Source organism: Scomber japonicus, chromosome 19 (assembly GCF_027409825.1).
Source record: "Scomber japonicus isolate fScoJap1 chromosome 19, fScoJap1.pri, whole genome shotgun sequence".
Lineage (NCBI taxonomy): Eukaryota > Metazoa > Chordata > Actinopteri > Scombriformes > Scombridae > Scomber > Scomber japonicus.
In genome coordinates, this window is record NC_070596.1 from 25,467,495 (window position 1) to 25,488,909 (window position 21,415).

The window sequence follows — 21,415 nt, forward strand, 5'->3', positions numbered from 1 at the left end:
AATAAATAAATTAAATAAATTAAGTACAGTGCTTGGATAGGTTAAATGTACTTTTCCTACTATGCATTATAATTATAATGTAATCTTTACTTGTTGGGAGTCAGAAGGAGTAGCTGCTAGCTAATGAGGGATCCAAATAAATAAATAAATTAGGTAAAGTACTTCAGTAAATGTATTTCTCCACCACTGATGTTCATGCACACAGCTTAGTTATTATTATGAAAGAGGTAACACTTGAAGGAAGGCAGCAGAGAGGAAGAGGAAGAAAACCCCTATTATCGTCACTTCCTACCCAGAGCCTCGCGGACTAACGAGGGGGGCGGAGGGGGGGTCACGTGACGCAGTATTAGCTCGCTGACTCTTGCTATGTTTTCCGAGTTTCCGTTAAACTGTTTAGAAATGTTAAATTTTTGGCTTTGTCCGGTGTGTCGTCGTCGGTGTCGGCTACCGTGCGGCGGCCGCTCGGATGCTCGTCGTTTTAACGGTCGCCGCGCGGTCCGGAGTTCGACGGTTGAAAAACGGGGCCTCCGCTCTGTCACGTGACACCCCCAGCGCGCACGCGACAGAGCGGTTGATAAAAAAGATGGCGTGAGCTCGGCGGAGCGGAGAGGACAACAAACCGCCACTGAGCTGCTGCTACTCCTGCTACTGCTGCTTGAGCTTGAGTACGACCCTCAGCCAGCCGGAGTGGCTTTAAAAAAGAAACTATCAAGTAAGTTAATCTCCTGCTTCATAACTATATCTATCTTAACCTCACTTTTTAAAAACCTGTTAAGCTATTTAATTAACACGCTGCCGTCGTCGTGAAGGCAACACCTTTAACGGAAATGTGAATGTGAAGTTGTGCGGGTTCCGTTTTATAGCTCCTGGTTGCTAACGTAGGCTAGCAACGGGGCAATGACACAGTGCGCGAGACAGAGAGGGAGATAGAGGAGGGAGAGGAGAGCTGCTACCGACAACAACATCACAACAATGCGAGGTGGTAATCTGCTAACGGAGGACGACGGTGGTGTGTGTGTGAGAGAGTCTTCCCCCAACAAGGGTTGGCGATTCATTACCGGTTACAAGTTAAAGAGCGCTTCGTTTTTATCGTTAATTAACTACTTTGTTACCGATTTTTACACACGCAGCTAACTAGCCCCACACACTCACGCATCTTAACGTCAACGGCTAACGTCCAACGCAAAGTAACCAAAGCAACAACAACAACAACCTAACGTCAGGTAAATAAATGCACAGTTTCACCTCCGTATATAATTCAGTTTCTCTACAAGATCTATAACTTCACCGGCAATCGCTCTCGTTAACAGTTACTGCATGGTGTTTCTTGTATTACTGAACACTTTTGACCGGCTTAGATTATTAAACAGTACACTTGCTGAATCATAAGTGTGATTCATATAACGATAAACTGAGAGAAATACATACCAGATTGTCAACACACTTAAGATAACCTAACATCAGGTAATAAATGCACACTTTCACTTAAGACATTTCAGTTTGTCTATAAGATACATAACTACCCAGCAATCCCTCTCTTAAACTCTTACTGTAAGGTGTTTTAAGTATTACTGAACGCTCTTTTAACTGGCTTAGACGTAGTACTCTTGCTGATTCATAATACAACGATTTTTGTTCCCACTAAGTTGTTCCCTATCGAAACAGAGCAATACATACCAGAGTGTCAACACACTTAAGATAACCTAACATCAGGTAATGAATGCACACTTTCACTTTCAGCGTCTCTGTAAGATGCATAACTAATCCCACAATCCTTCTCATAAACTCTTTCTGTAAAGTTTAGATTAGATTGTTAGATTGTACTTTATTAATCCCACAATGGGGAAATTCACATGTTTCAGAAGCAAAAAGATCAGGTAATACATGCACACTTTCAGGTTCTCTATAAGATACATAACTACCCGACAATCCCTCTCATAAACTCTTGCTCTCTAAAGGTGTTTCTAGTATTACTGAACACCCTTTTAACAGTCAAGTGATTTAAATGTATAAAGTTGTCCCTCTATCGAAACCGAAAGAGAGAAATGCTAATGGGTAAGAGGCACAAACTGGGGGCTTTTTAGTGTCAACACACTAAGGTAATGGACATGACAACCTAACATTAGCTTATAAATGCATAACTTCATTGAAGACATTTCAATTTATTATATTATCTTTTCATCAACACTTAGTTCAAGGTGTTTCTACTGAACACTCTTTTAACCGTCTAGATGATTAAATATTACGCCTGCTGAATCATAAAGATGAATATAACCTTTATTTTCCCACAAAGTTGCGTCCCCCACCCCTCTCTTCTGTGTCGAAACAGAAAGGGAGAACACATGAGAGGCACCAACTGGGGGCCTTTAGGTGTTGACATGTCAGGTGATTTAAAAAAACATCATTATATAAAAGATATATGTAACCAGTGTAATGTAAAATTCTGTTCCCCTCTCAAATAATATCCCCCTCCTGTTTTTAAAATAGTGTTTTCCGTAGCACCGCCACATCCGGAGATTGGGTTTATGGTTAAAGCAGAGATGACTGGTTGTGGTAAGTTTTATGAAGGTTGGGTGCAGGTTAAGTTAAGGGGGGGGGTCAGGGCAGGCATCCACACAACAACCTGTGTTATATCTAAACTGGTTTTCAAAGCTAACTCGGTTCCCTAACAGCAGCATTTGTGTTGTAACTTATGTTATATTAGCTGTAGTTGATATTGAAAATGGCCAGTAACATGTATGTGAGTATGATGACGGAGCCAAACCACAACTGCTACTATATAAGCTGCACGTTTATAGGAAACGGTTAGTTCGAGAACCATTTGGGATGTAACGCCGGCAATGTGGTTTTAACACATATGTAACTGCCATTCTGACAGTATCTCCAGACTCTTCGAAAGACTAGTTTCTGTTTTTAAAATCATAAAGAAAGCAGGCTAAAGTTAAGGGGAATATATAAATTATGATATTAAGCAGTTGATTTTGGGTTTTTTTGCACTTATACTTGCTCAAAAGTAAGGACATATTTACTCTAAATAAAAGCGGGCACACAACATCCACACCACATCATACAAGATCCAGATCAAAACACACTATATTTAGACCTGTCAAATCTGGATTAGATTAACAAGGAGACTCCAGACGCTCGTTAAGACACGTTTCAGATGTGTGAACCTTTTTAATTATATGTGATGATTATCAAACTGTGATTTCACTGCATTTTTATGAGGAAAACGCAGTGAAATCACCCTTTATTCTCCTATTTTCATAAGCAAAATAAATGTTTAAAAAATTAAACTTTAAAGCAAAAAACTTTAAAGCTTTTTTTTGCTACGACGTTTATAACACTTTCTTCCACAAGTACATTATGCAAAAAAAAAAATTAAGAAAAGGAGAATTAGCTGCTTAAATATCATTATTTTATATTTCCCCTTAACTTTCCCCTTTAACTCCGAATCGGAAGCTAACTTCAGCGTGTGATTGAATGCATGAGAAGCACAAAGTGGGGCTTTTTTAAATGACTCATAATGTGTTTCTTTTACTCACATTTAAGCGAATGCCATGTAAAATGTTATTAAAGCATGATTTTAGCATGTGTAAAGTGTCGACAGAGGAGGGAAAATAAGATATAATATGCGAGAAAGTCACCGGAGTTACCTTTTTAACAGCATTGTTTCTTTATTCAAATCTACTTATTTGCTGATTATTATTATTACAGCATGATTGATTTTAAGTAGATTTATCAGCTCCCTCTTCACTGCCATGTCTCTGTCTCCTTTCATAATGCGAGTGTCTTTGAGTTGAGCTCTCAGGTTAAATGAGCAGACAGTGAAGCTAACGCTGCTAAGCTGTGTCACCCTGGTCTGCACAGGCCGACTCAGCGAGGGAAGGAGAAAAGCGACCTCTAAATAAGCGTGTTTAACATTTATTTAGTAGTGATAGTAAATAGTAAATGTGCCCGCTTTGTTATCCGCTGTTACTGTAACGTTATGCATGGATATAAAGCTTTTAATCCTGCTGCATGCTAAGCGAGGAGGAGGAGGAGAAGCTAGGTTGAGTCAGAGAGAGGGAGAGAGAGGCACCAGGAAGTAAGCAGGGGCATTTGCAAACACGTGTCTTGTTTTGGGTCACTTTGCAACGAGTGTCGGTCGGATCTGTCCTGGTGTTATAGTAAGGTTTGCTGTGATCACTGAATATCCTGAATATACTGTGTATTCCTGCTTAAATTCATTGTATCTGGACTCATTGTTTCTGCTTTTATTGTTTATCGTTTTTACTTTATTTTTTTACGTCATGCGCTTTTTTTTTTATTAGAGGAGATGCGATTGATTTTTTTTGTGTGCTTGCATTAGTTTTGAATGACTTAACCCTTAAACTGCGTCTTAACATTGAATACTGAGTATACTGACTCTAAAACGCATTACTAACTTACATATGTATATATTTGTTTTCATTGTAAACTGGCTTTTAATTGAGCATTTTTTGCGGTGCTTGTTTCATCCCACACGTGTGCTATGTATAACATGTGGGTCCATAAAGCATCAGAAATATCAGTAACTAGGTTTACTTATTATGCAATGAATATGCTTGGGTGTTGTTGTGCATAACAGTATAACGATAGAAGGTAAAAGAAAAATATTACTACCATGAAATATAGGAAATATGACTATAGAAAGAAAATGTATAATACTGTAAATATAGTAAAAGTAAACTATATTATACTACTACAAATATAGTAAAAATACAGTATGCATGTGTGACTAAAGCTGTGGAAATGTGCAAGATGACTGGGAATGTGTTAAAAGTTAGAATATAATTGGTACATTTAAATGTGCAATTTTAAATCATAAATACTGATGCTGCTGTACAGTGTGATGTTTCATAGGTGTGCAGATAATGATGTTTTTTATGTTAATATAACATAGCGTCCATTGGTGTGATAGTCTGTAGTATTTCTAATATTCTCCTTTTTTAGGGTTTTTCATTAGCACCAAAGATAGGCGATATATAACTATATATAAATTAAACCTATAATACTGTAAGAATAGTAAAAAATACAGTACATTTAAAGTGTATAGAGCTGTGGAAATGACTGACTGTGTTAAAGTACTGTGCACATTTATATTATAAGTAATTGTGTTAATGTGATGTGGTGTTGCTCAGTGTGATGTTTCACAGGTGTGCACATTAATGACCTTTTATTCTAATATAATGTGTTTATAAGTGTGATAGTTTGTAGTATTTGTAATATCTCCTCTGTGATGGTTTTCCTTTTGTAAGAAGTCACTGTTCATCTACATCTACAGCAGCTCAGTTTAATATGGTTGTAGATTATTATTATTTTTATTATTATTATTATTATTATTATTATTATTTGAGTGCTTTCACTTGTAAATCACTCCTGCTTCGGGCTGATTTGTCTTTTTGATGAACTTTAAGAACTCACAGAAAATACCTAACAAAAAAACCTTCATGTGTGGACAAGCAGGCAATATGATAGGACCTCAGAGTTCAACCTTCAACTCCAAAGTTTTAAATTATGTTGTGAAGAGTTTGTGGTTTTTTTAAGTGAAAGCAAAACCAGGCTCTTGTTTTTAATATACCAGAGTAATGGATCTTAACATGTCTTTTATGCAAACGGAGTACATGAGATGACAGCATGTTTTTATATTTTGTGTTTTCCTCAAAATATTTTTTATTCTTTTTCTCTAAACATGACTTATTGCTGCTGTATTTTAGCGCTGTAACTATTCTTTTAAATTCATGATTAATCTGTCAAATACAGTTTCCTAAAGCTCAATATAATGTCTTTGTCTTAAAATCGCATGCTGTGAATGAGACTGAATTTATCATCATATTAGATAAACTAATCTTTTTATTATAAAATATATTAACGATCAGTTATCAGAACTGCTGCAGAAGTCTGTTGCTTAACTAAATATTTCTCTCCTTCATATTTTATTACAGTTTATCACCATTAGGAGGAGGAGGGTGATGATGATGATGATGATGATGATGATGATTTTTTTTACACATGAACTAATATGATCAACTCTCAGTTTGACATGTGTTAACGTGTGTTTGTATTAATTTGTGTTGCAGATGGATCCTGGACAGGATTTGCTTCTCACTGCTCTCAGTGAGAGCGGCATTTGCCCGAATGATATTGGCATATTTGACGTTGATTCTCAGGATGTTGCACAGCCCTCTACAACACAGCAAGTAAGATTATGTTTGGTTTTTAATGCTTAAATTGAGAAGAAGTTATTTTATATTTTCATGGCTATATTTACATGTTATTTCTGTTCCTCCTCCTCCTCCTCCTCCTCCTTCAGTCTATCTCCATCAGTGCCCTGGATGTTGGTTTGGGGACTGAGTCAGTGGACGTTGCTCGAACTGAGCCTCCAGCTCCGGTCCCTATAGTTATCAGGGTGAGATTAAGGAACATTCAGTCCTCTAAATTAATTATTTAAGACATAATGTCATAATGCAGTGGAAGATTTGTTTTCTGGTATGTTTAAAATTGAGTTTCTTCTCTCTGTCCGACAGCACAAACCTCAGCCATCAACCACCACGTTTGTCTTAAATCAGCTGAATCAGTTGCCGTCACTCGGAGCTACTGTGACCAAACAGTCGGTTACTAACCCCATCAAACACACCATAACTGTTACCAAGGTGGTCCACGTCACAAATGCAGCCCTGCGAGGTTCACCGACACCTTCAACTACGAGTGTCCCTCCTTCAGTGTCCACAGTAGTGCCTTCGAACAAAGAGGTGAGTTTGTAGAGCCGAGTTTGAGCCTCTCGTGTATATATATTGGCACTGCGTTTGAATCGCTGCAGTTAGCATCTGTTTCTGTGAAAGATAAATACCCGACGATGTTTGAGAAAAGCCAGAAGGTTGTTAACAACTTTTGAGGCTGTTGTGAAGCGAATTTATACCAGCTGCTATCTGCAAAACACTTCAAAATCGTTTCTATTATGCAGAGGATTAAAATGTGAAGCTAGTACACGAGAGCCACAAACTAAGACTAGTACTGCACTGTTAAATGATCACTACTGTACAATATCAGGTATTCATGTATACTACTAATTTCAGTTCCCCTATGCAATATACATATAGTTTTTCTTTCACTTTTTAAATCCGTCCATTAACAATATCAGCTCAGGTGTATTATCACTCAACACCAATTATTACCCTTGTACATAATGTCACGGTTATTATTCTTATATTTTTTTACTACTATTGTTTTTTTTTATTGCTTTCATTTATGCTTATTATTTATTGTTCTTATTCTTTTTATTGAGACTCTTCTATTTTTACTGTCCACAAATGTTCCCAAAACATCACATAGAAAAAACTTCTTTAAAAAAAAAATGATGACCCCCCCACATTATCTTTTCTTCACAGATCCAGTTGAAAGATCTCCTAAGGACCGGCAGTGTGAGGACAGGCCTGAAGGGCAACAGTCTGATGGAGCTCATGAAGCTAAAGCCTCCACCCGACATTGCTACACCAGTAGCAACAGCAACAGCCACAGGTCAGGGTGAGTTATTTAAACCCGCAGTGAGACTGGTGTGTGGCAACATGTTTACGATGGTTGACACACATACACCCACTCTAACTTACACTGACACACTTTACGACTAAGTGATCATTTAGTTGTAAGGAGGCTTAGAAGACCTGTTTTTTTAAAGAGATTATAAGATCTGAACACATTATGAGGTGTGGAGAAGCAGAATAATTAGCTAAAAGCTGGAGTGTTGTCTCATGTAATGCAGGTTCAAATCTTAGCAGAGGGCGTTAGGTAATTATGTGTTCAGCCACAACCGATCACTTCCTCTGCTTATCCCTCTGTTAATGAGGTTTAAAAAGAGGAAAAGGCTTCTGCAAAATAAAGTAAAAATGATAGTTGACTGTTGACTATAAATGTATGTGTTTGTGACTGATATCCAAAACCTATCAAGTCCAGATCTTTCAGTTATAGTCTTTTAAACACTTTGATGTTCACATATCAGCTGATTGTGACTGATTTTAAAGAGGCCGAGCTTTGTTAAATTCTGATTTGTTGAAATGACTAACGTTGGGCCGTCCCCACAAAGTTGTTTTTTATGTTTTGAAACTGCTTTTCTTTTTTTCTTTTTTCAGTTCTTCAGCAGCTGTGAGTCTCAGTCAGTAACACATCTAGTCTGTTTGTGTGTTTTCAGGTGAAATGAACAATGGAATCAAGAAAGAGATGCTGGGTAAAGACGCTGCCAGAATCTGGATTAATGACGACCTCAAAATGCACAACTTTACACATCCTCTGGTAAGTTACTATGATACTGATTTATAAAAAGATGTTATGTTAAAGGCCCCATTTTAATACTGATATTTAAGGTTAAGTTTAGAAGCTTATAATCAGAAGAGTAATCGGTTGTCTCTTTACGTCTCTCTCTCTGTGTGCAGAAACTCCCAGGGATGAAAGAGGAGGACGAGGCTGAAGAGGAAGAGGAGGAAGAGCTGGGTCACGCAGAGACTTACGCAGAGTACATGCCAATGAAATGTAAGTGTTGCGTTGGTGGAGTAGACATCTTTAGTAGTTTACAGTTACGGTATTATAGTGCAGAATACTTTCCAAATGTCATGAAACCACATTTTACAACAACAAACGTCTGAAGAAAATCTTGTGAGAGTTTTGATAAAAGGCAGCTTTGTTTTATTGTGTTTAATACTAAAAGCTTAAGCACAAAAACTCATCACAGCTTGCAAATAAATAAAAATGATAGTATTCTGGGCAATAAATCTGCTATTTTCCTGCATGTTTTGTCTCTTTCAAATAAGTTTGGCTATAATTTTTCAACCTGTCAGAGTTATTTTTAGTGTTAATGTATCTTGTCTGTGTATCGATCCACTGACCGGTCTGTTTTGTTGATACAGTAAAGGTTGGCCTGCGGCATCCTGATCCAGTAGTGGAGACCAGTTCCCTGTCCAGCGTAAACCCGCCAGAAGTTTGGTACAGACTGTCCATCCCAGAAGAAGTCATCGATCGTGGCAGTCTGTCCGCCCTGCAGCTGGAAGCCATCACATACGCTGCTCAGGTAACTACTCACTGATCCACTCTCTGGGTCTTTATTACTTTTTAAAAGATATAAATTTGTGTGAGTTTTTAATGGTGCTTTTCTTGTCCCGATGTGTCACAGCAACACGAGACATTCCTCCCCAGCGGTGATCGAGCTGCCTATTTGATCGGTGATGGCGCCGGAGTCGGGAAAGGAAGAACGATTGCAGGGGTCATCTATGAGAATTACCTGTTAGGCAGGAAGAGATCACTTTGGTAAATACTCCAAATCTCTTCAATTGTATTCAACACTGAGAATTACAGACTATGAATGATATGCCTATAACATCATTTCCTCTTCCTCCATGTGTTCTTCTCCTTTGTTCAGGTTTAGTGTCTCAAATGATTTGAAGTATGACGCTGAAAGGGATTTACGGGACATCGGAGCCAAGAACATCCAGGTTCATTCACTGAATAAGGTAACATTGCTTCTGTGATGCGTTCAAGAAAACACGGAGAAAAGTAACGTCAAAATGTCACTCAATTACACTTTTTATATTTTCAGTTCAAATATGGCAAAATCTCCTCCAAACACAACGGGAGCGTAAAGAAAGGCGTGATCTTCGCCACCTACTCCTCCTTGATAGGAGAGAGCCAATCAGGAGGGAAGTATAAGACCAGATTTCAGCAGCTTCTTCACTGGTGTGGCGAAGACTTTGATGGAGTTGTATCCTTTTCATGAAGGAAAGAAACTCATGTATGCCAAACTTAACTGCATTTAATGTGATTTTAATTTAAATTCTATAGAAATGTTGATGACTTTCCTTAACCAAATGACTTTAGATTGTGTATGATGAGTGTCATAAAGCCAAAAACGTATGTCCAATTGGATCATCCAAGCCTACAAAAACTGGGCTTGCAGTGTTGGAGCTGCAGAACAAACTCCCCAAGGCTCGTGTTGTGTATGCCAGCGCTACAGGTTAGTACACAAAATCAAATGGAATCTGCTTCTTGGATGGATTTTCAGTCTAAAGTGTGAATCTGTTTAAATGCTGAACATTAATGTTAAAATGTACTTTTTCTCTCTAGGTGCCTCTGAACCCAGAAACATGGCCTACATGAACCGGTTGGGCATCTGGGGACATAAAACACCCTTCAGAGAGTTTGGCAACTTTATCCAAGCTGTTGAGAGAAGGTGAAGATTTTACACAGAAGCAACAAACTGACCTGATCGGTGGTGAGAGTCAAATGTGAAGCAGTTCCCTTTTTTAACATGTATGACTTTGTTGATTTCAGGGGTGTTGGCGCCATGGAGATTGTTGCTATGGACATGAAACTGAGGGGGATGTACATTGCAAGGCAGTTGAGTTTCACAGGTGTGACTTTCAAGATTGAGGAGGTTCCCCTGACTCAGAAATACATCCACATGTACAACAAATCAGTGAGGCTGGTAAGTAATAAAATAAACTTGTATTTTAAGCTCATGACTGCATCTTTTTTGTTTTAATGAATATATGTCATCATGCTTCTTTTCAGTGGGTGAGCGCACGTGAGAAATTCCAGCAGGCCGCCAACCTGATGGATGCAGAGCAACGCATGAAGAAGTCCATGTGGGGCCAGTTCTGGTCGGCTCACCAGAGGTTCTTCAAATACCTTTGCATCGCATCCAAAGTGCGCAGAGTGGTCCAGCTGGCCAGAGAGGAGGTTCAGAACGGAAAGGTGAGACCACTCTAGAAACACGACTGGCTCATCTCACTTCATGCCACAATGTAGTTTAGTTTTTATGTGAATATGATTCTGACATGTTTGCATTATTAGAGAGATGGTATCAAATTAAGTTCTCCCAGTTTCTCCCTTAACTGTCATATGCTGCATGACAAAAGTAGATTAGTCAGTGTGACAGGAAGGAGAGGGGCAGGACATGGATGTGAATAAATCAATCAATCAAATTGTATTTATAGAGCAGCTTTTATTCAGGTTAATGTAGTTCAAAGTGCTTCACAGTTGATTGACAAGCTGGTAATTAGACAGAACAAGTGTTGACCTAAGACAACAAAGTGCAGATAACAAAGAAAAAATAAAAATCAAACATGAAAGTCAGCAGAGTAAAATGTGGTACAAGAAAAAGCTTCTTAGGAACAACAAAAAATGGGTCATGATCCTGGAAACTTGGAGATGCTGACGAATATCAATTTAACACAGTTCTGACAAAATGCTGACACGTGTTCATACTATAGTTAAAAAAACATTGTGTAGTTTGTTGTGTAGAACCGGATTCACAGATAATGAGAAAACCACAAATGGTACATCCACCTAAAAACAAAACACGCCCCAAAGATACAAAAACAACAACTGCAGCACATCGTGTTTTTTGTTTTGTTTTTTGCTTTATTTCATACCCCGAGTCTCTCTCTCTCTCTCTACTAGTTTCCTATCATCTGTTGTCTCACACTGTCTAATAAATGCCTGAAAAGAAATATAAATAAAACTCCCAACAACAATGATGAAGCAATCAGGGACAGGAAATCTCCATCACCCAACTAATCAAACACACATTAGAGGAGCTTTAAAATACTACAGAGATATGAATCTGGTTCAACTACAAAACAATAGATGAACTCTTTGCTAAATTAAAACTACTCAGTGATGTCATACTGACGAGCCTCTCTCCTCTCCCTCTGCAGTGTGTGGTGATCGGCCTTCAGTCCACCGGAGAAGCTCGAACACTGGAGGCGTTGGAGGAAGGAGGAGGAGAACTCAACGACTTTGTTTCAACTGCAAAGTACGAACTCACTTTTTAACCACGGCTAAAAAAAACTAATAAAAAAGATTGTTTTTCACTCTTATTTGAAACGGAGCGATGTACACAGGAAATGCAGGAAATGTAATTAAGCGTTTCTGTTGTAGAGGAGTGCTGCAGTCGCTGATTGAGAAGCACTTTCCAGCTCCGGACCGACAGAAGCTCTACAGCCTGTTAGGTATCGACCTGTCAGTGAAGAAGACGCCGTCTCCCAGCGAGACTGCAGCAGAGCTTGAACAGAAGGGCAAGAAAAGGAAAGGTAACGGAAATTATAAGTTGGCTTTATTGCAAAAATGCAGATGTGTCCCAAACATGTTTTTAATCTTTTTTTTTTTTTATATATATATATATATCAATTCTTCCTTTTCTAGGTTCAGAGTTGAAAAAGAAGCAGAAAAAGAAGCCTCGCAAGCACGGAGGTCTGTCGGGTACCAGCTCAGACGAGAGCCAATCAGACGAGTCGGACGCAGAGTCTGGCAAAGACAGCGACGACAGCTTTAAATCTGTCAGCTCAGCAGATGAAGACGACGATTTCAACCCTTTCAGAGACGAGTCTAATGACGACGAGGAAGATGGTGAGAGTTCAGATTTCAGGGTGTGGATGTTGCACAATGACATTTTTTTTTTTATAGCTCATGATCACAGCAAACCTTTCTGCTTTCCTTTTTTATTTTAGATCCTTGGCTTATCAGAAAGGAACCAAAGAAAGGGAAAGAGAAGAAGAAGAAGAAAAAGAGGAGGAAGAGTATTGATCCAGACTCCATTCAAAGTGCCTTGTTAGCTTCAGGGTTGGGCTCCACCAGGCCTGCTTTCACTGCCCCTGTCATCGCTCCCACTGCGCCTGCCCCAGGTAAGCACGTTCACACACGCTCGCATATAATTACACCACTTTGATTTGGCCTTTTGGGGGTTAATATATGTATCTTTTTTTTTTTCATAAGTCAAAGCCGAGGTTCAGGATAGCTGCCTAACAAGTCAGGACGCAGTGGAACACGCCCAGAAAATGAAGAAAGATCTTCTGGAAAAACTCGAGGAGCTTGCTGAGAATTTACCGCCCAACACTCTGGACGAGCTGATAGACGAGCTGGGAGGACCCGACAACGTAGCCGAGGTATAAACAAGTGTGGTTACTTCTGCTTTTTTTTTCTTCTTCTTCTTTATGCCTCTGATAGGAGTGGCTGGAGGCATTATGTTTTTGGGTTTTGTTTCCCAGTGTCTCAGAAACACCTCGAGGGAATTCTTCTGATTTATCACCAACGTCCATTTAAACTTGGGGATGAACTGATTTTAGATTTAGGTCAAAGGTCACTGTGACTTTACCAAACATGTTTTTTGGCTAGAACTCAATAATCCATATGCTAATTATGACAAAGTGTCAGAGTCTCTAAGTGGAGACAGTGTGTTTCTTATTGGAAATTATTCACTGGAATCATAAATGATAAAAAAGATACTCTGAATACCTTTTTTATTAAATTTCTTTCCTGTGTTTTTCAGATGACTGGCCGTAAAGGTCGCGTGGTCAGTAATGACGACGGCAGCATCACCTACGAGTCTCGCTCTGAGCTGGACGTCCCGGTGGAAATCCTCAATCTCACAGAGAAACAGAGATTCATGGACGGAGAGAAGGTGAGGAAAAAATTAAAAGAGGAGAGTGGAGACAATGGGTTGAACCAGTTAAATGATGACTTATTGGATGTTTGGGGTTGTAATTATTAAATGGCTGTTCAGACAGAATATGTATTAAATATATAAGAAGGTTCTGTGTGGTGGATGTATGTTAGAGATATTAGTGAGAAGCTGAATTATGAACCATGAAGTCCAGTTTGAGTAACAGACCTGTGAATTTTCAGGCTTAACAGACACTGAACACAACACTCAAGTTTCTAAAACTGAGAGACAGAATTTAATACGGAAAGTTATCATGATTTTATTTTTTATTGCAATGATTCCAAAACTAGAGGAGACATGTGGTTTATGTCACAACCAGGCTCAACTTTACCAGAATATCTTTATCTTTTAATGTAATTTCTTTAGTTTGAACTCCTGCTGTGTAAATGGAGTGGCTTCATTCACATAAATGAGGGGACTGCTTTTTTTTTTTCTCTCTCTCCCACATAGGGATCTTACTCAGGATCAGGACACACAGCCTCAGGACATGTTCAAACCTTTATTCAGTCTTGTTGATAGGGACTTGTTTCCCCCCTTGGTACGATTCATTTGGGCAGATCTGAGCACAACAATTATACCACTCGACCTTCTTCCTGTGTTTGTGTTTGCATTCTCTCTCCCGCCCCGGAAACACAAGACACACCAATCTCACACCTCTAGTCAAGTTTGTTTTTAGTTTGCTTGGATTTTTTTCTTGGTGTGAAAACCAACTGAACAAAGATGAAAACACTCCAGGTTTACTAACTTATCCACTCATCCAGACCATATCAAACCAGCTGTAGGCTTGAAGATGTTCTTGACAGTGACACAAAGAGTGATCTCATTTGCTTGTGGTTGAGCTGAAACTTTAGATATGACTGACAGACTTTAATAAAGAAGTAGCAGCTGCTTGTTCTAGTTTTTTTTGTACATGAAAATTGATTGTTTGTTGTCTCTCTTTTTCAACCAGCACATTGCCATCATCTCAGAAGCTGCCAGCTCGGGTATTTCCCTGCAGGCCGATCGCAGAGTGAAGAACCAGCGGCGGAGAGTCCACATGACCCTGGAGCTGCCGTGGAGTGCAGACAGAGCTATACAGCAGTTCGGTCAGTAGATATTAACCCTCTGTATGAAGGCACTCAGCCAGACTCAATACCAGGTTTGTCTTTTAAGAATAAATAAATACTGAGTTATGCTTCTTTGGACACAGGGAGAACTCACAGGTCAAACCAGGTCACGGCTCCAGAATACGTCTTCCTCATATCGGAGCTCGCAGGAGAACAAAGATTTGCCTCCATTGTTGCCAAAAGACTTGAGAGCCTGGTAAGGACTAATTAAATTGTTTTTTTTTTATTGTTTAATTTAGGAGACGTTTGTAATTTATACCAAACTTTAACTGCATTTGTGTTTAATTCTTTATGACAGGGTGCTCTCACTCACGGAGACAGACGAGCAACAGAAACTCGAGATCTGAGCCGGTTTAACTTTGACAACAAAGTAAGAACATAGTGTTTGTCTCAGATGGGGTTTTTTTTTAAAGTTTTGTTTTTATTATGGTCTTTATTTGCCGCTGACTCACTCGGGTTCATCTCGTTCGCAGTACGGCAGAAACGCTCTGGAAATAGTGATGAAGTCGATCGTGAAGCTCGACTCTCCGCTAGTGTCTCCGCCCTCGAACTTTAAAGGGGATTTCTTCAAAGGTATGACTCACAGTTTTTTACCAGCAACCAAGGCAAAGGGATTAATTTCCTTCTAGTCTGATGTCGCAACGATTCATTATGTTTGCTTCACTTCACAAACTGTATTGATTTCTGTGTTTTGTTTGTATTTTAGATAAATCTGTGGTTTCTCATCTGCGTCTGAGTGATAAATGTGTTTTTCTTCTGCAGAGATCCAGAGTGGATTAATAGGTGTCGGCCTCATAAACGTGGAGGACAGATCTGGCACAATGTCACTGGACAAAGGTGATTTTTAAACAAAAATAAATAAAATAAGGAGTGACATTGCTGCTATTCTTCTTCAGTTTGATATACAATGCATGTGCAGTGAGGTGGAAACATTTTTTAATTAATCTAATGAATAGAATAGAAAGCTTTATTGTCCGGTGCCACTCCAGCTAATAAAAGATGACATAATGTATAAAAAAGATGAGATGCAGCTATAACAGATATAAATAAGGATTAAATAGGATAAATTAAAGGCACAGTATAATTGTTCGTAATGCACGTGTTTGGTCTCTGCTGCAGACTACAACAACATCGGGAAGTTCCTGAACCGTATTTTAGGCATGGAGGTCCAGCAGCAGAACGCCCTGTTCCAGTATTTCTCCGACACGCTGGCGGCCGTCATACAGGAAGCCAAGAAGAACGGCAGATATGACATGGGCATTCTTGGTAAGAGAGTCCTTATTCCTCATTTTAGCACATATGGGGGAGGGGGAGGGGGAGGGGCAACAGAGAGATATATAACTCATCAGTGATCTCAGTTTAGTGTTCTGTGCTCGTGGTTTACCCATCTGGAATTTGGGCTCTTCATTTCTTTTGTTTTTTTCTTTCATGCGGCCCTCAAACAAGTAAAAACTACAAGCAAGGGTTACCAAAAATGATTAGTCTGTTTTTAAAAATGATGCTACTAGAGGCAACGCAGCAGTGCAATCTTTTTATTTTTTTATAACTCTCTTTATTGGAAGCAATTTCACAACAAAAAACGCAACAATATAAAAACAGTGCAAAGCCGAGGAGAGAACTTCCATTTTTTTTTTCCCAATCTTTTCAATCTTTTCATCCCTCCCACTATCCCAACCCACTCACAGAAGAGCAGTTACCATTGTACAACGATCAAGGGCATATTAATAATACCGAATACATATAAACAATACATGAGAAAGAAAAAGACGAGAGAGAAAAATAAATAAAGATCAATTGCAATTAAATAAATAGAAATAAAGTTAAATAAAATAAATTTAAAAAGCAGCAACAGTGCAATCTTATGGTGTTTTTTCATTGCACATTAAATTAAATGGATAAATGGAATCAATGTGTATCTGTGATCCTGTAGTTAAAATGATGTTGTTTTATTAATCCAGCAGCAGTTAATGTAACCTTCACACCAAATCCTGCATAACTCACTATCTGGCTCACACACATGCAGTTGGTGCAGCAGGTTCATATTTTTGTACAGGTTGTAATATATTCAGTTTGGACAAATAGCCTGTGTGATATTTTGCATGTTGTAATGTATTAAAGGGGAAGTGGAAAAGACTTTTATTGTGATAGTCCTGGAAGGGATAAACAGCGTAGGGAAGTACTGCGTTGTTGTTGTTGTTGTGGAAAATTGTGGTTGCCAGTAAAGAGTAACTTTAAATGTCTTTTCGGGTGACATGGAGAAAAAAAAAACCCCGCTCCTCTCCGCCTACGTGACCCGCCATGTCTGTGCTTGATGTATTTCAGCTGTAATATATGTCAAACTCTCCCTCTTTGTTTTCTTAGATCTGGGCTCTGGTGATGAGAAGGTGAAGAAGATGGACTGCAGGAAGTTCTTGACTCCAGGTTACACCACATCTGGACACGTTGAGCTCTTCACAGTACGTTCATATAAATATTTACATCATTCAGATTCTCGGCTCGATGGCAGAAACATTACCTGACTTTGCATCTGTGTGTGTGTGTTTTGTCAGGTCAGTGTAGAGAGAGGAATGTCGTGGGAGGAAGCGACGCACGCCTGGGCCGAACAGAACGGACCAGACGATGGTTTCTATGTGCAGGTATGGAACCAAAACGTCCAACCACAGACTTTATGTTGCATTTCTGTCTCTATTATATTTGGTCATCTGTCCACATATCACTATCTTTAGCTATCAATCAATTATTATTTATCACCTTTCATACAGGTTAATATAGTTCAAAGTGCTTCATAGTTTGATTGACAAGCTGATAAGAAGACGGAACATGACAACGTAAAGAAAAGGAACAAACATGATGAATAAACAAAAAACACATTTCAAAGAATAATTTGGGACCGATGCATGTGACAGAAAAGAAGAATGATAAGGAAATGTGAAAAAAAGACAGATTTAGCATTTATAATAATAATCTAATATTGAATAAAGTAAAATGAATAAGAGAAAATAAAAAAGTGTATTAAAAGTCACAGTAATAAAGTGAAGTGTGTGAAACTCTAATAAAGGGCCTCAAAATAATATTGGCTCTGGAAACTTTGCTCTGACTAAAATGACTTTTTTTTATACTTTTTTTTTTTTTTTTAACTATAAGCACTCAAATAGTGCTTATAGTTTTGTAATAATAGGATCACTTTTATATTTTATCGCTCTTTTTACTAGCAGCTAAATCTACATGGTGATGTTACGTATTAGTCGTACAAAAACATTTATCAAGGTCATCCTGCTATGAAGAGGAAGGATAATTGATACTATTACAGAGGTCAAAATGTTACATATTAAAGCTAAACTCTCAATTCTTTACTTGCATAACTTTAAAGGATGAGTACGTAGCATGAATGTCTGCTACATATCACATTTTCACCCAAAGCTCGTCACCAGAGCTCGTCCCTATAACTTGACGGATGATGATTGCAGTAGTGTCAGTTTTCTGTTGGTGTAACTTGTGATGGATTTCTCTTTTTAAATATTAAACCTGTTCTTCTTTTTTTTTTTTTTTTTTTTTTTTTTCAGATGAGGAACAACAAGAAAACAGCCATTCTGGTCAAAGAGGTGAACACCAAGAAGAGGCTGTTCCTCGTCTACAGGCCCAACACGGGCAGGCAGCTCAAACTGGAGACGTACGCTGACATCAAGAAGAAGTTTAAGAAGGTAAAAACATCATTTTATTAAAAGTGCTCTGAGAAAGAGACTGAATTCTTTCTGTGGTGACTTATGGGTTTTTTTTTTTTTTTGTTTTTTTTTTTTTTTTAGGTCTTGTCAGAAGACGCCAAGCAGCACTGGACGGACCAGTACAAGCTGTCAGCAAAGATCTGCTCTCACGCTTTCTGGTACGAACATCAGAGATAAATAGTTGTCCTTTTTTTAAAGCCTCTCCGCTAACGTTACTCAGTCCAGTTTAAAATACCCCTGGTTTGTTCCCCTCAGGCGGGGCAACTGTAAGAAGGCGTCGGTGGGTTTATCCTGTGAGATCGGCCTTCGGTGTCGGACGTACTTCGTTCTGTGCGGCTCGGTGCTCAGCGTGTGGAACGAGCTGGAGGAAGTTCTCACTCCGGTCGGAGGAACCAACGTGAAGGTGCAGATTGTCCGTCTCAGAACAGAAGACGGACAGAGGATAGTTGGTAAGTTGGAAGGGAAGTTGAATTTATTTTAAAGGAGTAGTTTGGTATTTTGGGAACTATGTGAGACATGAGGCCATTATGAACTCCCTCCATCATTTCTTATCGTTAGTGAGGTCATCGTTCACACTTCTACACCAGATCAGTTTTGGTCTTATATGGCTTCTGAGTCCGTCTCGGCATAAGATTTAGGACGTGATCCAGCTCCAGCATAGTCAACCTTTTGAGTTTCCAGTATAAGTTCAAGGTTCTGATCCTGTTAGACCCAAATAAGTAAAGTTCACAATCTCTGGTGGAGCTTGAAAGATTATTAGCTGTTAGTTGATCTACAGAAACTTAATCAGCAGCTGTCTTCATAATGAATTCATCATATTAGTCTTTCTTTAACCTTCCTGTCGTCCTCCCGGGTCAAATTGACCCCGTCTGTTTCGACTGTTCCTTCTTTGCTTCGTTCCTTCCTCCCTCCCTTCCTTCCTTCCTCCTTTCCTTCCTTCTTCCTCCCTTCCTTCCTTCTTTCTCCCTTCCTTCCTCCTTTCCTTCCTCCCTTCCTCCCTTCCTTCCTTCTTTCTTTCTCCCTTTCTCCCATTCTTCCTCCTCTCCTTCCGTCTCCCTCCCTCCCTCCTTTCCTTCCTTCTTCCACCCTTCTTTCCTCCCTCCTTCCTTCTTCCTCCCTCTTTCCTTCCTTCTTCCTCCGTCCTTTCCTCCCTCCTTTCCTCCCTCCTTTCCTTCCTTCTTCCTCCCTTCCTTCCTTGACTCGAGGACAACAGGAGGGTTAAAGCAGAAATGACAAACATTTGCTGCTTTAAGATTTTCAAATATTGTGATTTAATGTTTTTCTTCATCATAAATGGTAGAAAACTGAGTATTTTAGAGGTTTAGACTGTTGATCAGTGCTGCAACTATCAATTATGAAAATAGTTGCCAATGAATTTTTTACAGCTGACTAATTGTTGATGCTTTACTTGGAAAGAATTCTACACAGATTAATCAACACTAAAAACAATGATCGTTTTCAGCCCTGAACGTGATTCAGCGTTTATTATTATAAGTGAAGATCGATGCCGCTCTCCGCTCGTTATCTCAGCTTTGGCATAAAGTCTGGAGACAGCTGGCCTGGATCTGTCCTAAAATAACAGAATCCACCTAGCAGAGCCTCTAAAGCTCACCGAGGAACATGATATATTGTTGTTTGTTTTCATCCACAGAAAAACAAAGTAATAAAACAACAAGTTCTGTTTTTTACGGGAGGTTACGGTCCGCCTCTCTCTTGTCTGGGAGACATGGAGTTTTGTCATCTTGAGGCTGCCAGACAAATAAATCCCGACCGTAGCGTCGTACTTACTGAGATGTCTGTTACTGCATCGAACTCTCGACAAGAAATAAGGAATAATCATGTGTCCTAAAATGTTTTCTATCTCACATTTAACTCTTTCTTGCACAGGTCTGATCATTCCAGCGAACTGTGTGTCTGCGTTAATCAACAAGCTCTCCACGTCGGACCAGAGCCAGCAGCTGGCTGTGCAGGAGCAGCAGAAGAGGCTTCAGCTGCACCCCCAAAGTTTCAGCCACGCACCCAACACATAGTCTGTGCCGGACCGCTCCCGCTTCACGGGCTCCGATCCCACGAGTTCACGTCCCACACCTGAAAGGGGGGGGATCCGGCTCTCGTCTGTATCTCTCTCTCTCTCTCTCTGCACCGCAGACTCCAGGACCGCTGTCCCCGTTGTTCTGCACCCTCAACGCCCCCCCATCGCCTCCGAGGGTCAGAGGTGTCGCACCCAGCTGTGACCGTTCTCACTTGTAAAGCAGTGGTTGTACAGAGAAAAGATTTCAGGGTTGTTGTTTTTTTTGTTTTTTTCGTTTTTTTTTCTTTAATTATTTTTCTTGTTGTTGTTTTAACCTTCGAGAGACTCGTGTTTATCACCTAGAGAGATTTGACGGGTGATGTATCGTCCTCTGACATTCAGAGTGAAAAGATTTGTGATTATATAGATTCAGACAGATGTGACAGATGTGACAGAGTTGAAACGTTAAGAGGGTAATGTCGGCCACTCCTCGCCCTGCATCACGCTTTAAGCTCTTTATACTTTGTGCCCGAATTTTAGTCCGGACTGTCTGCTATGAAGCTTCTTTTTTTTTTTTTTTTTTTTTTTGGTCCAAACCAAAAGTGGATAAAACAAAGACTCCAAATTTGGATTCATTAAAAAAAGTGCATTAATGCTTAAAAAATAAAAAAAAGCTACAATCCTATATTAATATATGATGAAGACCTTTAACATTCACTACATGTGCAGTGAAAGAGTTCAGTGGTAACTAGACAGAAAAGGTGTGTGTGCTGTTTTTTTTTTTTTTTTTTTTTTCTCTCCCCCGTTCATCGTAGTCGCTCATGAGACAAAGACCAAAAAAAAAAAAAAATCATTCAATTATCACAATCCATTTCTTTCACTCCCCCCCCCCCCCCAACGTGGGTCTCACATTTATTAAAGTTCCTTGGTGGTTTTGTTTTCTATCAAACGTCTCTCAAGTCTTTTTTTTTTTCCTTCCTCCTCCTTCTTTTGTCCACTTTATTTGTAACATTTATCAACCTTGTGCCTTTTTTTTTGTATCAGTGCACATAGTTACTGCAGTTATCTG

General features: G+C 39.3%; 1 protein-coding gene across 1 annotated transcript; it reads left to right on the forward strand.

Annotated features, from left to right (window-relative positions):
* Positions 1-341: 341 nt before the first annotated feature.
* sbno1 (strawberry notch homolog 1 (Drosophila)) lies at positions 342-21,130 on the forward strand. The gene is made up of 33 exons (XM_053340646.1): positions 342-712; positions 6,102-6,221; positions 6,335-6,430; positions 6,549-6,773; positions 7,410-7,539; positions 8,207-8,307; positions 8,448-8,544; positions 8,919-9,079; positions 9,182-9,315; positions 9,428-9,518; positions 9,605-9,766; positions 9,883-10,018; positions 10,129-10,234; positions 10,336-10,489; positions 10,576-10,758; positions 11,724-11,821; positions 11,947-12,098; positions 12,211-12,414; positions 12,516-12,689; positions 12,781-12,950; positions 13,334-13,465; positions 14,457-14,592; positions 14,697-14,809; positions 14,912-14,983; positions 15,087-15,186; positions 15,376-15,450; positions 15,733-15,879; positions 16,975-17,069; positions 17,163-17,249; positions 18,177-18,314; positions 18,417-18,493; positions 18,591-18,784; positions 20,223-21,130. The coding sequence occupies exons 2-33, from the start codon at positions 6,102-6,104 to the stop codon at positions 20,363-20,365; spliced, it is 4,203 nt and encodes a 1,400-aa protein (XP_053196621.1). The 5' UTR covers positions 342-712; the 3' UTR covers positions 20,366-21,130.
* Positions 21,131-21,415: the final 285 nt, after the last annotated feature.